Here is a 15,100-nt window from a genome sequence, read left to right as displayed (position 1 = left end):
AGCTGGAGCGTTCAGGAGAGCAGGCCCTGCACTTTGCCTGGGCAGCCCGGTAAAGCTGACCCTGGTGACAGGGGTACAGATGGGACAGGCCTGAGGGTGTGAGTGTGGGAGAGCTGTGACGTGTTGGCTGTATAGTGACATAGGCAAGGGAGAGATGTCCACCCCAGTCTCTGGCCACCTTCAGCAGACGGGAGAGCTGTCCCTGCCCCTCACCTGCTGCAGAACTTGGGAGAGCGGGCCCTGATCTCATGCAGGCAGAGCAACCAGCCCCAAGGGTATAGGTATGGGAGATCTGGGCCCTGCCTTTTGTCTTGTCAGGGGATAGAGCCTCTCTTCTCCACTTTGCCCTTGCCACAGGTGGCAGGTGGGAGAGCTTGCCTTGGTGTCTTGAAAGCAGGAAAGCTATCCTTGCCCTTTACCTGCTACAGCACTCAGGAGAATGGGCCTTGCACCTCACCTAGGCAGCTCAGTAGAGCTGGCCCTGAATGTGAGGGCTGAGGTGAGCAGGCCCTGGCTCTTGTCTGCTGGGTGGTGGAGTGGATGAGTTCTGAAAATATACCTGCTGCTGCCTTTGTCTGATCTAGAAGTACACACACACACACACACACACACACACACACACACACACACACCTTTCTTTACCCTTTTTCTCCTTTGTGCTGAGATCTTGGTGTCTGAGTGTGTTCTGTGCCAACTCTCTACAGCTGTACTCTCATGTTTTACTACTGAAAACAGCTAAATATGGACCCATGTCCATCCATAAATGTGAGGACAGAGACAGTGTGACACATATAGAAGACAAAGCACTATCCAAACAATAAACTAACTCTCTCTCTCTCTCTCTCTCTCTCTCTCTCTCTCTCTCTCTCTCTCTCCCTCCCTCCCTCCCTCCCTCCCTCCCTCCCTCCCTCCCTCTCTCTCCCTCCCTCCCTTCCTCCCTCCCTCCCTCTCTCCCTCCCTCCCCCCCTCCTCTTTTCCCTTGCTCCTACATGGAGGTTGGAGTTAGGATGGCTGTGAGACATCGTGTGGATACCGGGAATTGAACCTGAGTCCTCTGCGAGAGCAACCAAAATACTCTAAACCACTGAGCCGCCTCTCCTGCTCATTTACCCAGGCATTAAAACGATGATAAAATTCTATCCCTTAAAATGTACAGTTGAAACTGACATGACCCTAAACAAAATAAGCTAGGCATAGTAGGGAAAAATAATGCATGATCTCACTGTGTATAAATTCTAAAACAGTGGAACTTGTAGAAGGGGAGAAAATAGTGGTTAAGGGAGGCTGCAGAGATTACAACCAGAAGATGGTAATAAACAAGCACAGGATTTCAATTAGGGGGATGAAAATTTTTTTCAGATCTACACAACAGATAGTTAATAATGCATTGTGCACAACTGAGATGTGATCTGAATAAGTTAATTTTAAAAAGGAAAGAAAAATAATAATGTATTGTGCATTTGAAAACTTCTATCAAACAAATTTATGCTCTTGCTACAAAACTGGACTTGATGAATAAGTTAATTAGCTTGATTTAATCATGCTACATCATATACATATAAGGTCAAGTTGTAGCATGAAAATATACAATTAATATAAAAAATTAAAGCTGTCATTTGATAAGGAAGTTAGCTTTATAAAACATGCAAATCTTGGTACTGGGGGAAAATATCACAAAGAAGCAAAAGGAATTATATTTATTCATTTATTGCCCTATTTTAGAGAACACATCAGCTACTTAGGTGAAATTGTATGAAATCCTGTAGCTATTAATGATGATTTGCATTACATAACATTCTCAGAACACTGAAGGGAAACAGCACATGCCTGAGTCAAATGCAGACTTTCTGCTTTCCCTATAGAGAATGCAAACTACAATAGGAAGCTGTCAGCTGGGCTGTCACAGCAGGGTGTCAGAGGAGTGTGCCACTGGCCTTCCAGGCACAGAGTTGGTCCCTAAGAGTGGACATGAAACAGTCTTTCCACTCCGCAAAGTCTCCTTTATTCACTTGCGGGCATCTGCCCTAGAACAATGCTGGACTCAGATGTAGGGTACATGGCTAGTCAGAAAGAGATCCAGTTTGCTTCTTGTAGTTAGCTGCGTTTCATCGTTTTCTTTATCCAGGACAGGAAACTTGAGACTCTGGTGAAGACCCGTGGAGCTAAACCATTTGTTTTCCCAAAGGAGACGATGCCTGCTGCTGCTTTGTTACACACGAGAGGTCCTCCAGAGTCTCCCTGGGAAGTGAGAGGGGAGCAGGGGACAGAGATGTTGTTCACCCTTGTCCCAACCTCCCTCTCACGCCAGGATGCTCTCAGAGAAGCTGACTTGTATGCTCTGTTTCTAGGAGGCCAGAGGGCAGGCCTGGGGACCCTGGCTTCCCAGCCCTGACTGTGGGCATGGTTACTGCTTCACCTCCCTCCTGAGGCTGCCTCTGCCCTTTCCCCAGGCCTGTGAACCACTCTTCATGAAGGTGTGAGGGACCCTCATCGCCAGGCTGTTGTTTAAGAAAGTGGGAAGAGGTGAGTGGGCCTGATGTGGGCATGGAGGACAAGCCCATTGAAAAAAGTGTGTGTCTGCTCTGAGGAGACACCTGGTTGTGGTATTGAGACACTCAGGGGCATAGCTTTCTAAAGCCTGGGCCGATAAGTCACACGATGTGTTGCACACACCTCCTGATACACAAGCTGCCTACAGCAGAAGCTCCTTGTCAGCCCAGAAAGCCCTAGAAAGTTCCTGGTGCCTCTTGTTTCCATGAAAAAAAGATCACAGCCAGTGGGTAAAGGAGTCTCTTGACATTGGGTCTCTAGGTCCCAGAATCCTTTTCCCCTCCCACTGAGCCCAGAGAGGAGGGCAACCCAACTTACCTTAAAAGAAGCATGTTTGATCTTTGGGTCCCCCACACATATCTCACTGGCTTTCTTATAATAATCTGGATAGAGCAATTCACACTCCTGATCCTTCTGTACTGTCAGCTCAACCTCCTGTAACGTGTTTGCGTATTTACCCACTCGGTCCAACATTCCCCAACCAGCCACATAGCACACATCCCCTGGCTTCACGTGGGCATTGCGCCTGGGCAGGTTGAGGAGCCTCACAGCAGTAGTGGTCTTGGCCTTTCTCTTCAGCTGTTGGGAAACAAACAAGAGTCCATCTTATCATCTGCTGGCCTGAGACACCATGAATATCAGGATGGAAAGGAGAGAACTGAGCAGGATGCGAGCAGGAGGGGCAATCCCTGGGCACAGGTCTCACCTTTAAGAGCATGATGTCATTGGAGATGTCCTTAGGATTATACTCAGGGTGGGGAATGAATTTTGCCACAGGGATGATCTGTTGGGTCTTCTCCTGTTCTTTGATGTTGTGGGCCCCCAGTGTTACATTTATTGAGCTGTGCAGAGAGCAAAGGGGAGGTAAGAGATGTGAAGCTGGGAGGATGCAGTCCAGGAGCTGTGAAAGGCGGGGTAGAGTGGGTGGGGCTCTAGCTGAGAGAACTTGAGAGAACTGAAGCACCAGTAACTGCATTCAAGGTGCTCGGGAGCCAGTCAGCCCTAAGAAGACAAACTGCATTGTTTAGTTTGTATTGCATTGCTAACCCCAGTGGAAATGTGTTTGATCCCTTAGCAGTGACCCTAGTGCCAGACTGTGTCTCCCTCATGAGACTTGCCAGGCCCTCTCTCATCCCAATATCCTTAAGAAGAAGGCAGTGACTCCATGGAAGCTTCCCAGATGATGGACTCTTTCTTACTCCTTACCTCCCTAAACAGTGAGCCGCGGTCATCACAAAGTCTTCTCGTATAAGGATGCCACCGCATCTCAGAGATTTCGGACCCGTGACCTGAAGAAAGGCCATGTAAGGACGAGAGTGGGCCTTGGCCTCGTGTCCCCCGATGATCTCGCCTGAAGGAAAGACAACCTTTCTGTGTGTGCCTGCTAGTCCACCAGATGGGCTTTGTTTGATGGTTCCAGACTTGCTAGGCATTTGGGAGCCAGGGAGGCCTGGAGTCGGAGCACTGAGAGGAATGCCCTCATGTTCCCCTTCTTAAAAAGGAGAGAAATGTAGAACTTGGTCTGTCAATCTCTCTTCCACATAGTTGAAGGCAAGGAAATCTCTGGACAAGGAAATCCTAAGTGCTCATCTTGTGTCTCCCAACTTCTGTTCCCAGAGAGTCTAAGGCACCCCCGCCCTTCCTCCCACCATCCTGTGATGCCTGGGGCAGATCTGCTGTCTAGAGAGCAAGGCTTCAGTTCACACTTTGTGGCATCCTGTTTCCTTAGGCCTGCTCAGTAAAGGTCTCTGGCTTCATGACTGCTGACTAGATGTAGGTGCTGGCATTCTGGAAAGCAGAGAAATCAGTGCCTGCCCAGTAGCTCATGCTTGAACACTGTGGAACCACCAGAAGCCTGGAAAGCCCAGAGTTGGAGGAAGGGACCTAGTGACTTGGTATTCAGCAAAATCACTTGTTCTAGGGACAGGGACCACCGACACCTAGGCTTCTTTGATGAGTACGTGGTGAGGGGAGGTCCTGTATCATCATAGATGCAGAGGCCAGGCCCGTTCTGTCTGCTCCTGGAGAACACAACGTGTTCCACTTTGCAAGAGCCTACCCTTTACCATGTGCATCTAGGGAAACCCACTTTCCAGATGACAAAGGCATGGTTCAGGGAGGACATAGCACTCAATGGCTCTTCCTGAGAAAACCCTCTGCCCTCCCACTACCGGTGACAGCAGGGTTAGGCCAGCCACCAAAGGGAAGTGTTGCTCACTCACCTGCCTGTGTCCTGGGGGCCAGAGAGAAGGCCAACAGGACCAAGAGGAGCTTCATCTTCCTTGGAAGGAAGACCACCAACGTCCCAGCTTTAAGAGTGTTGTCCTTGCTCTCTTTTAACCTCCAGGAGCGGAAGGAGGAAGGTTCAGCAACCTTATGCCTCTCTGTCTGCTTTTATGACACTTTGTCGCCAAAAGCTTTCTTATGAGACTTCCTACCCCCACTGCCTCGGCCTGATGACGTAATCTGGGTGCTCGTGTGAGAATCATGAGGTAACCACAGCAGAACCCACAGCTCGTGGCTCAGAGCATCACCACTTACAGCCCATGGCAGGAATACAAGGGTGGGGCTTGAGGGTACGGTATCAGATATCCACACACTGGTCAAAATGCAGAGAATAACAGACTGTGGGGTGTCCACCCCCAGTCCATACATCCACAACACAGTTCCTATACATACGGTTCCGAGAACGTCACAGAAAAGGGCATAGAAAGATCATGAGACCCAGAAGACTAAGCGGTCTGCTGAAAGACATGGCAAGACTGCTGCCTCCATGAAATCTAAGCAACATGGCTGCCTATACAAGACCTACACACAGTGACAACACCAACTGGCATTCCAGTGTGGGTGGGGGAGAGCGCAAGGCCCCTCTCCTAGACGAAGAGCAACAGCCAATTAATAGCCACGAAGGAGTCAATTGTCTATAGGAATAAACCTCCTGATAGGTTATGCAGTTCCAAGTGGCCAGCCCTAAACACATTTACACACAAGCAACACTAAGTGAACTTATAGGCTGCATTTAGAGAGGAGAGAGAGAGAGAGAGAGAGAGAGAGAGAGAGAGAGAGAGAGAGAGAGAGAGAGAGAGGGAGGGGGAGGGAGGGGGAGAGAGGGAGGGAGGGAGGGAGGGAGAGGGGAGGGAGTCCTGGGAGGAGCTGTAGGAGACAGTGAGATGGAAATGATAGAAACACAGTACTCATGTCTCTAATTCCTTTGAGCTTATCTTGCAATGCTGCCTTCGTGGTCATGAATTGCTTTAGTTTGTATTTATCTTGTATTTACTATTGCACTGATTTTGCTGGAGATCATAGTCTTTGTTGGCAGTTACTTACTCTTCTGGCTTGAGATCTATTCATTCCGTTCTGCCTCCGCTTTTCTGGTTTCTGCAGAGAAGTCTGATGTTATTATGATGAACTTGTCTTTGTAAATGGATTCCTGTGCTCCTCTTTCATCTTTTAGTGTCTTGGTTGTATTGCTGACATTTTAACTAAAGTGTGCTGTGGAGAGAGTGTTCTCTGTTCCTTTCTCCTTGGGTTCCTTGGGTTCCTAAATGCATCTTGTGTTTAGATGTCCACTTCTTTGCAGCAATTTGGGAAATTTTCTATTTTATGGAATAGGTCTTCTATGCCTTTAAGGTTTTTTTTAAAGGTTTTATTTCTTAATCACAGCTTATTCTATGAATTCTTAGATTTAGTTTTTTGATCACATCACAGAATACTTAACAAACTATGGTCATGCCTCCATTTTTATTATGGCTGAATGCCACACGTCATCAGATCTGCCTCCCAACTTAGGTATTTTTTCCTGCTTGAGCTAGTCTACTGGTGATGCACCAACATTGTGATCTTTTTAAAAGGGGATTTATTTTATTTTTAATTATTTTTCAAATGCAAGCATGTGTGTATGGGTATATGCACACAGATGTCATGCCTGTGGAGGACAGAAAAGGGTATTGGGTCCCCTGGGCCTGGAGCCACATGGCATGAGTGCTGGGAAGTGAACTTGAGTCCTCGGCAAGAGCAGTAAGCAATCTTACCTGCTGAGCCCAGTGACCAGCATGCATTTCACTGATGTCTCCCTCTGCTCAAATTTGCTGTTGAATCCCATTAGAGAAGCTTTCATCTTAGTTATGGACCTTTTCAGGGTGAAAACTCTGATGTGTTTATAAATATTTTCTACTCTTTTGTATGTTCTTACTGACCTTTCTTAGTTCCTTCTCAAAGTTTCTCTCAGCTCTGAATAGCTTTAAGAAAGGAAAAACCTTTGTGAACTTCCTAACATCTAAGATCATTTAAAAATATGTCATTTAAAACATCTCCAGTGTGACTAGGTCATTCTTTACTCTTTGTTTTCTCTGGAATTTTGTGTTGGAAATCAGAGAAAACTGGGGACTGTAGATTTTGCCCATCAAGGCCACGTCTTTTCTTTAAAGTGGTTTGTTTCTACAAATGGGAAGACAGAACTCACATCTGAACCTTCTAGAAAGATGGGCTCTTCTCATCCTCTCTCTTGGGGTCTCATGCTGTGAACCTTCTGACCACATCATCTTAGGATGTGGCAAATAGTTTGGTTTGAGGCAAGTAAGATGTATGCTGCTGAATCACTTACCAGAAGCATGGGTTTATAACTGCAAAACTTGTGGTTTTCCCTTTATCACTTCAACTCATGCCTAATAATTCATGTGTCTTATCATTTATCATTCAGTCTTTATGTGATAACTCAGTTGTAAATAACTCTAATATTTAGTTTCTCTGTTTCTGACCAAATAACTCACAAAAGACCCATGAAATCTCGATTAACATAGGAGAGAATCTGAGCCAAGCACTCTCTTTGAGAAACCATGCATTGCAGAAACCTGACTCCAAGAACTGCATAGGAATGGCACAGTGGTGTTGCTCTACCTTCCCACGGGTGATACTAAGAAATTAGTGACATCATTGTTCTGACCACATTTCCATTTGTAATCACTTATCAGAACCTCCGATATGTCTAGAAACTACACATGTTTAATGTTTTCTCAGCTTAAGTTTCTAAGTCTGGGAGGCTGAGGATCAGTTGCTAGGCCATGGTAAATCCACCAAGGCCCTGAGTAGTTAGTTCCTGGGGGCCTTAAGGAATTGTACATTTAGCTCCCTTTGGTATCATATGCTATAGCTCTGACTCTGTAGCTAGAAGTACAATAAACATCTACACAAATTACTCAATAACCCTTGGGGTCCGTGTCAATGCACGTCTTTAGCTTAGTTCCTTTCTACCTAGAGTTGTCGCCTTTAACTCAGTCTTCACAGAGGAAGGAAGATGGTCCTTTTTATTTTCCCTGTTGAGGTTATAAGAGTTAAGAAGGGAAGGGTAAGCCCTTTCCTACAAGATGCTCAACCTGGCATCTGCTGGGCACCTCAGAAAAGAGTCTCGAGTGTTTGTTAATTCCCAGATGACTTATGTAGAAAACAGATAAGAGGGGGCAGGGCACATCATAGATATCTGAAACAATTTGTGTGTGAGCACTCACAAGCCAGAAACTGATACAGGTACATCTTCATCAAAATTGCTCTCCAGCCTACTTGTTGAGAGTGTTTCTTCACTGAACATAACACTTGCTGTTTTAGTTTGACTGCTGGTCAATGAGGACCTGGAATCCACCCATGTCTGCCTCCCAGTGTTAGGGTTACAGCTATCTGAGGCAATTCAGACACCTGCAACTGCTTTTAATTTTGTTTCAAAGACAGGGTCTCACTATGTAGCCCTGGCTAGTCTGATGCTTACTGTGGTTCATCCTTGAACTCACAGAGATCTGCCTGCCTCTGCCCCCAGAGTTCTGGGACTAAAGGAGTATGCCACCACTCAGCTTTTACATGGGTGCTGGGGACCCAAACTCATGTCCATATGCTTGCTCAACAAGCACCTTAGCCACTGAGCCATCTCCCCAGGCCTGTTGACACCACTTAAGGATGCCACTTGGTAGCAGAGTTTGTCTAAATACATTGTCTTAAATACAAATGCAATGAAAGGCAAGTCAGAGAAGAAAGAAGGCAAGTGGCATTGAGATTAATCTACACCTTAAAGTGTTTTGAAGGTTGCACAGAAGAGCTTCACATGCGCTCTCACTGACTTCTCTACACTCTGCATGGGCGTGGTCATCTATCAAAGAGACTCAAAGATATTATGTGATGTACCCAAAGGTCGCATAGTTTTTGAAACACATAGACATACGTATGTAAAATATGCTCCTGCTAGAGTGAAAACTTCTTCTTTACCACTTTGAGAAGTGGTAGAAGCCACAGTGGGCAGATTTCAGGAGAGGAAAGTGTTCCAACAATCAGAGCTCATCTGAGAATGCTTGCTCTGGGGAGCCCTGGTGCTTTCTCTCCAGGGAACTGGAGAAGCTGGCAGACATGTCAGCCCTGGCTCTGGAAGGCTGCCATGAGTGCGAGCACAGTGTCTGGGGCCATTTGTGGTTCTGAGTATCTCTCAGCTGGAAGACTTCGTTCTGAGGTCTTGGGGCCTCATTGCCAAGTTCTAGGCTGTATGATCCTTAGCTATCAAAAGGAAATGTAGACTATTCTATAGGATTAAAAAACTTAAACTATGGGAGCATTTCCTCAAATAAATTATATACATAAATAAAATTTATAAAAATTATATATAAAACATAAAAATATATATGAGTTAAGGTATCATTTGAAATCATATATATATATATATATCTTCTACTTTTCTCCAGACTAAACTATATCTATACCATTTGCATATATATTTATATAATGTGTGTATTAAGATATATAATTTTATATGGTTATATATGTATATTGTGTGTGTGCACATGCATACATGTTGCTGTTAAAGTGTTCTGTTTGTATCTTTTGATTTCCTCTTCCCTAGCATGATCTTGGTACATGTTTTCTCAGGAGTATTTACAGCATACAAACAGGTTATCTGAAGCCAACTACTCTCCCTCATTATGAAGGTGCTCAGTTCATTAAGATAGTCTACTGTAAAGGTCTTTATGGGCAACAAGACATGAGGGTCACAGGAACCTAGAGGAAGGAATTTCTCCCATGTGAAGATGAGTTTTATATAGATTCTGTGTCTCTGTGTATCTGTCTGTGTGTGTGTGTGTGTGTGTGTGAGAGAGAGAGAGAGAGAGAGAGAGAGAGAGAGAGAGAGAGAGAGAGAGACAGAGACAGAGACAGAGACAGAGACAGAGAGAGACAGAGACAGAGAGACAAATAGAAAGAGAGACAAAGAGCAGAGAGAATCATGTATACGAGTGTGTGTAAAAGAAAGAGTGTGTGTAAGGGAATGTGTGTATAGGACAGAGAAAATGTGTGTGAGAGAGAATGAGACAGTGTGTATATATGTGTGTATGTGTGTGTAAAAAGAGTGCGAATAAGAGATTGTGTGAATGTGAGAGAGAAAGTGTGTGTGTGTGTGTGTGTGTGTGTGTGTGTGTGTTGGTGAGGGGGCATTCACATACAACTAGAACTAAACTTAGTTCCAAAGCAGTAGCCCAGATTGACATCAAGTCTTGTAGAGAGTGGCTGCTGGTCATGTCCTGCTAGAAGTTCCAAGGTACAGTGGGGCCTGGTACCAATAAAATGTCTCACTCCATATGCATGGTCTGTAAAGGTCACTGTGGGCTTGTAAACTAACCATGATGGCTTGTGGGTGAGGGCCTGTTTCCCCTTTTTTATCTGGCACTACAAATCCAGTGTTACTTAAGGAAGACAAAGATAGATGGCACTTATTCCATGTCATGGTTTGTAGTGATCTGTATACTCTATAGGGTGTCTGAGAAATGCATTCCTGGTTGTATCTGTTCCTCTAAGGATAACTTCCCTGGTTGTACTTTTCTCGTCGCTTTCTCATCCAGTGGCAAGGTTCTAATGAGTACAGAGTTGGAAACCTTCAGACCACAAAGTTTCCATGTTATTTCTAACCCACATACCTGCTGTTCGGGGCTCAAATGTGACAATACACACAAAAACTACAGGGAAATGCTATTATTCTCAACCAAGATGGGTTCCATCTGTGTGCTTTTGCACTTGGGAACCTTCTGATGGCACTTCTCCAGACTGTTTCATGAAGGCAGGAGGTACAGTGCCCATCATCCTTGCTTTTGAGTGTCCAGTACCTGGCATTTTGTAGATGCTCGATATCTGTTTGGTGGTGATTAAACACACACACACACACACACACACACACACACACACACACACACACACAAACACACACACACAGAGCCCTTTCTGATCACGTTACACCAAGTTTTTTTCCTACTCAAAGTGCAGCTAGAGCCTGGGAGGGCTGTGAACCACATTGAAACTGGCAGTTAAAACTGGTAAAGAGGCTGTGGCTACTGAACGCCCTGTCCAGTGAACTCTGATCTCCCAGGGAATGTTGGCTGGACCCAAGGGCGTCAACTATGCCGATGTGAGATGGTTTGAATGTTGTAGGGAAAGGTTTGCCTGGCTGCTCTCTATGACTGCTCTGGAGGCAGCAGGTGCTTCCAGGGGCTGTCAGGCAAGGCATGAGACCAACGGGCATCCTGCTTGATTCAAAGTCCACTTCTCATCCACTAGAAAAGCCCCAATAGAACAAACATGGGCTGAGAAGGAATGAAGGCCACTGGCTCAGAACAAGGTCAACTAGATAGGCTAGAAGTAGGCCTGGGATTCCCTTCTTTTTAGCTCTAATACTGAACATTTATCTTTGGCTCAGCACACTTCCTTAGCATGTCATTAATCTCTCCTCATTTGTTTTTACATTGCTTTTGCTTGACCATGACATGGTGACCTGAAATGGAATGTCTAGGCTTTGAGAGCCTCTTATCCCTGACCTCCCTGCACCAGACCACCTCCCCTTTGTCTTTACATAACCCCCATTTTATTTTATTTTATTTTGGGTTTTTCGAGACATGGCTTCTCTGTGTAGCCTTGGCTGTCCTGGACTCACTTTGTAGACCAGGCTGGCCTTGAACTCACAGAGATCCACCTGCTTCTGCCTCCTGAGTGCTGGGATTAAAGGTGTGCACCACCACCACCTGGCTCATAACCCCTGTTTTAAGAGTAACAAACTAGATATAACCAACAAGTTCACAAAAAGACACAGCAGGAGTGAGAGCCATCAAAAATAACTTTTAGAGCAAATGGATCAACAAGTGCTTAAGATTTTGGAATTTCCTGGGTCATATTATCACAACATTGAAGATAATTGGAGGGAGTAGGAATTTATCAAATGTCATAACTTTCTTTTTAAAAAGTCAACTCATAAATGTATGTTTACTCTTTTTTATAATTTTATGTGCATTGGTGTTTCTCTTGCATGTCTGTGTGAGTGTGTTAAATCCCCTGCACTAGACAGTTGTGAAGCCATGTGGGTGCTTGAAATTGAGCCCAGGTCCTCTGGAAGGTCCTCTAGTTAGGAGCCAGTCCTCTTAACCACTGTACCATCTCTCCAGCCCCATAACTTTCAATAAATAACAGAGGAGTGTGCAAATGTCTTTGTGGGTAAGACCACTTGCTTTAGAAGTGTGAGGAGCTGAGTTTGAATCCTGTAAACCTATGTAAAGCTGGGTGTTGTATACCTGTAATTCCAGTGAGAGTTCAGGTTGAGACAGAATGATCCCATAGGCTCACAGGTCAGATAGCCTGGATTACACAGCCTTAAACAAAGATGAACACTCAAGATTGTCCTCTGATCTCCACACATGCACAACACATGTACATGCCCTCATACACACACACACAGAGAGAGAGAGAGAGAGAGAGAGAGAGAGAGAGAGAGAGAGAGAGAGAGAGAGAACTTTAAAAATAAAAAAATATATAATTAAAACAAAATTGAAGACAACAGAAAAGTTAATTGTTAACTTGAAGAACTGTCAGAAGACATTACTAGAGTACAGTGCAGAAAGCTAAAACTACTCAAACAATTAAAAACCACTAAAGGAAAATGAGCTTTTCGTTTATAAAATAACAGCCACAATATTCAGTGGTATTTTTTTTAAAAAGACAAACTTAAATAAATAAATGACCAGAGGAAAATGAGTTAGGAGAAAAGTCCTGAGTTTCTTGATTAAATTTTAATTATTATAATTTAAAGAAATGTGCTGTATTTTTATGTAACCACTAAAAGCACATGACTTCCAAATAAGAGGAGGGGAAGAAAGAGACAAAGTGAAAAATGCAATCCACCCAAACAACGGCAAGAAAAGAAGAGGTCAGAAGCTAAATGATAAAAAGAGGAGAGAAGAAAGGAAAGAAAGAAAAAACAAAATGAGCTTTTATGCCATGAAATGACATGGAGGGACTGTAGACGTGTTAAATGAAAAAAAAAGCCAGTCTGGCAAAGCTGTTTGCTAAGATTCTCAGTAGAAATACTGAAAAGCAAAACTGTACAGAAACAGTAAAGGGTCAAATCATTGGCAAGAGTGGGTGACAGAGAAGGAATGGAAAGGTGAACAGATTGTGGGGAGCACTGAGGTTGTTCTGTGTTATGCTCTGGGATGTTGGTTGTTATGTCAGTGTAAACATCCACAATGTGCCGCTGGGGAAGAAAGTCAACAGTGAAGGAGGCTGTGCACGTGAAGTGTGGGGTCAGGGGCTATGGTGGACACCATTGAGGCCTCTTCTCAATTTTGCTATGAAGCTAAAAATGCTGTATAATCCAGAAGACTTTAAATCAAATAAAGCAACCCTCTCCATAGAAGTTGTGACAAGCACAAAGCATAAAGTCAGGTGGGTGACAGAGAAACAAGTCAAATAAATTATATTTAATATAAGTGTTCTAAAAGCCCTAGTTGAAAGTCAAGGGGCACCATACCAGTTACAAAAACAGAGCTTCAGGCAATGTGCTTCAGGCAAAAGGTATAAAAAGCTAGTAGTAAAGACAGAAAACAGGGAAAAGAAACTGTTCATAGGTGTATCAGCAAGGAACACTGACTTTAAAGACAAATGGAATCACAGTGGGAGCAAGTGGGAGGGTGCAGCTAGGGGCATTCCTTCCTTTGTTTCAGCCTGGGAGTTGACCCTCCTAGGAAGCCCCCTCACAAATTACACACAGGGCAGCCCTCCTAGATGGTCTTCCACAAAGTCTCCCTTTGCACAGAAGGCTTCCCTAGAAGTCTAGTTTTTTCTCCTCTACTGTTTTACCAGGGATTGTGATGGAAGGTCTTTTCTTTCTTCTCCCTCCCTCCCTCACTCCCTCCCGCCCTCCATCACTTTCCCTTTCTCCCTCCTTTCATTTCTTCCCTCTGTCCTTCTTTCCTTTCTTTTTGAGACACAGCCTCACTGTCTCGCTATGTATACCAAGCGTGTCCTGAAGACACAGAGATCTCTCTGCCTGCCTCTGCATCCTGAGTGCTGGGTCTAAAGGTGTGTACCACTATGCTTAGGCATCCTTTTCTTTCCTCCTTCACTCCCTCCTTCCTTCCTTTCTTCCTTCTTCCCCTCCTTCCTTTCTTTCTTTTATTCTTCACCTTCTCTTGTTCCCTTTTGCAATGAATCTCTGAGAACTGACTGGGAGTTTTGCCCCCTTCCTCCCTCCAGGTAAAGCCAAGCACATGGCATTCTGAAAAGGTTGTCAGCCTCACTGAGGGAAGCACAACCCGGGCCTTCAATGGCAGTCTCCCTGGAACAAGATGTCTATGCTGCCAAAGACTGTGTTAGAAGAGAGAGTTCTACAGCTCAGTGCTCTACAGTCCCCACAGGAAACCTTGGGCCTCAGAGAGAGGGCGCTTCTCCCTGTGCCCTGTCTCATGCTCCATTCTCGCCATTTAACAGTCAAGTGGTTACCAACTAGACAGTGATGACAACTGTCAAAGTGTAACCAAAGGTGACAGGTGTGTTCCAGAATGCCTCGAAGGGGCATAGGGGGCTTTCCTGTCCTGAGGGAACTGTGACAGAGGCAGTCCATGGGACAAAACAGAAAGGAGGAGGCTGTAAGAAAGCACCAGATAGTTCACACGTGACTTAGGGACCCTCAGAAGACAGAGACTGGGGATCAGAAGAGAGCGCCTTCCCAGAGGCACTGGGTTGGGACTGTTTAGAAGGAATATGTCTCCAAGAGCACTTTTGTATTTCCCTGTCCCTGCGGAGGACAGGGGGTGGGAAATGCTGCATCTCCAAGTTTTTCTGACTCTAATGATGACTTAGTATCTGTCATATGATTTTATCCCCTTTGTCTATTTTAAATATTTGGTCACTTCCAACTGATATGACACCGACCGTCCTTCCTAGACAGATGCCTTTCCACGTGCTCTTTTCAGAGTAGAGATTAATTGTGTAAGCCTTGCGTTGTCATTTTATATGATGAATTAATTTTTATCCTCTAGTATCCCCCCCTTCAACTCCCTCTTTATTTGCTTTTTGAGACAGGATCTTACAGATTAGCTCAGGCTAGCCTGGAATTTGCTGTGTAGTCCAGGCTGGCATTGAATTCCAGACCTTCCTTCCTCAGCTTTCTGAATGCTGGGGTTATTGGCGTGTGCCACTGTGCTTCCTCTGTTCCCTGCGATTTCCATCCTAAGTTCCCCACACCCATATAAAACAACTGAAT

General features: G+C 44.9%; 1 protein-coding gene across 1 annotated transcript; it reads right to left on the bottom strand.

Moving 5' to 3' along the window:
* Positions 1-1,656: 1,656 nt before the first annotated feature.
* LOC311589340 (granzyme B-like) lies at positions 1,657-4,971 on the bottom strand. Its single transcript, XM_084767644.1, has 5 exons — positions 4,773-4,971; positions 3,757-3,901; positions 3,257-3,392; positions 2,869-3,129; positions 1,657-2,238 (listed from the first exon to the last, which is right to left on the bottom strand). Exons 1-5 carry the CDS (start codon positions 4,825-4,827, stop codon positions 2,095-2,097), a joined length of 741 nt encoding a protein of 246 aa, XP_084623770.1. The 5' UTR covers positions 4,828-4,971; the 3' UTR covers positions 1,657-2,094.
* Positions 4,972-15,100: the final 10,129 nt, after the last annotated feature.

This window comes from Acomys minous (genome assembly GCF_964271855.1).
Source record: "Acomys minous genome assembly, chromosome: 18".
Taxonomy (NCBI): Eukaryota; Metazoa; Chordata; class Mammalia; order Rodentia; family Muridae; genus Acomys; species Acomys minous.
Note: the sequence above shows the minus strand (reverse complement) of the source record. Positions and strands in the feature narration are given on the sequence as shown.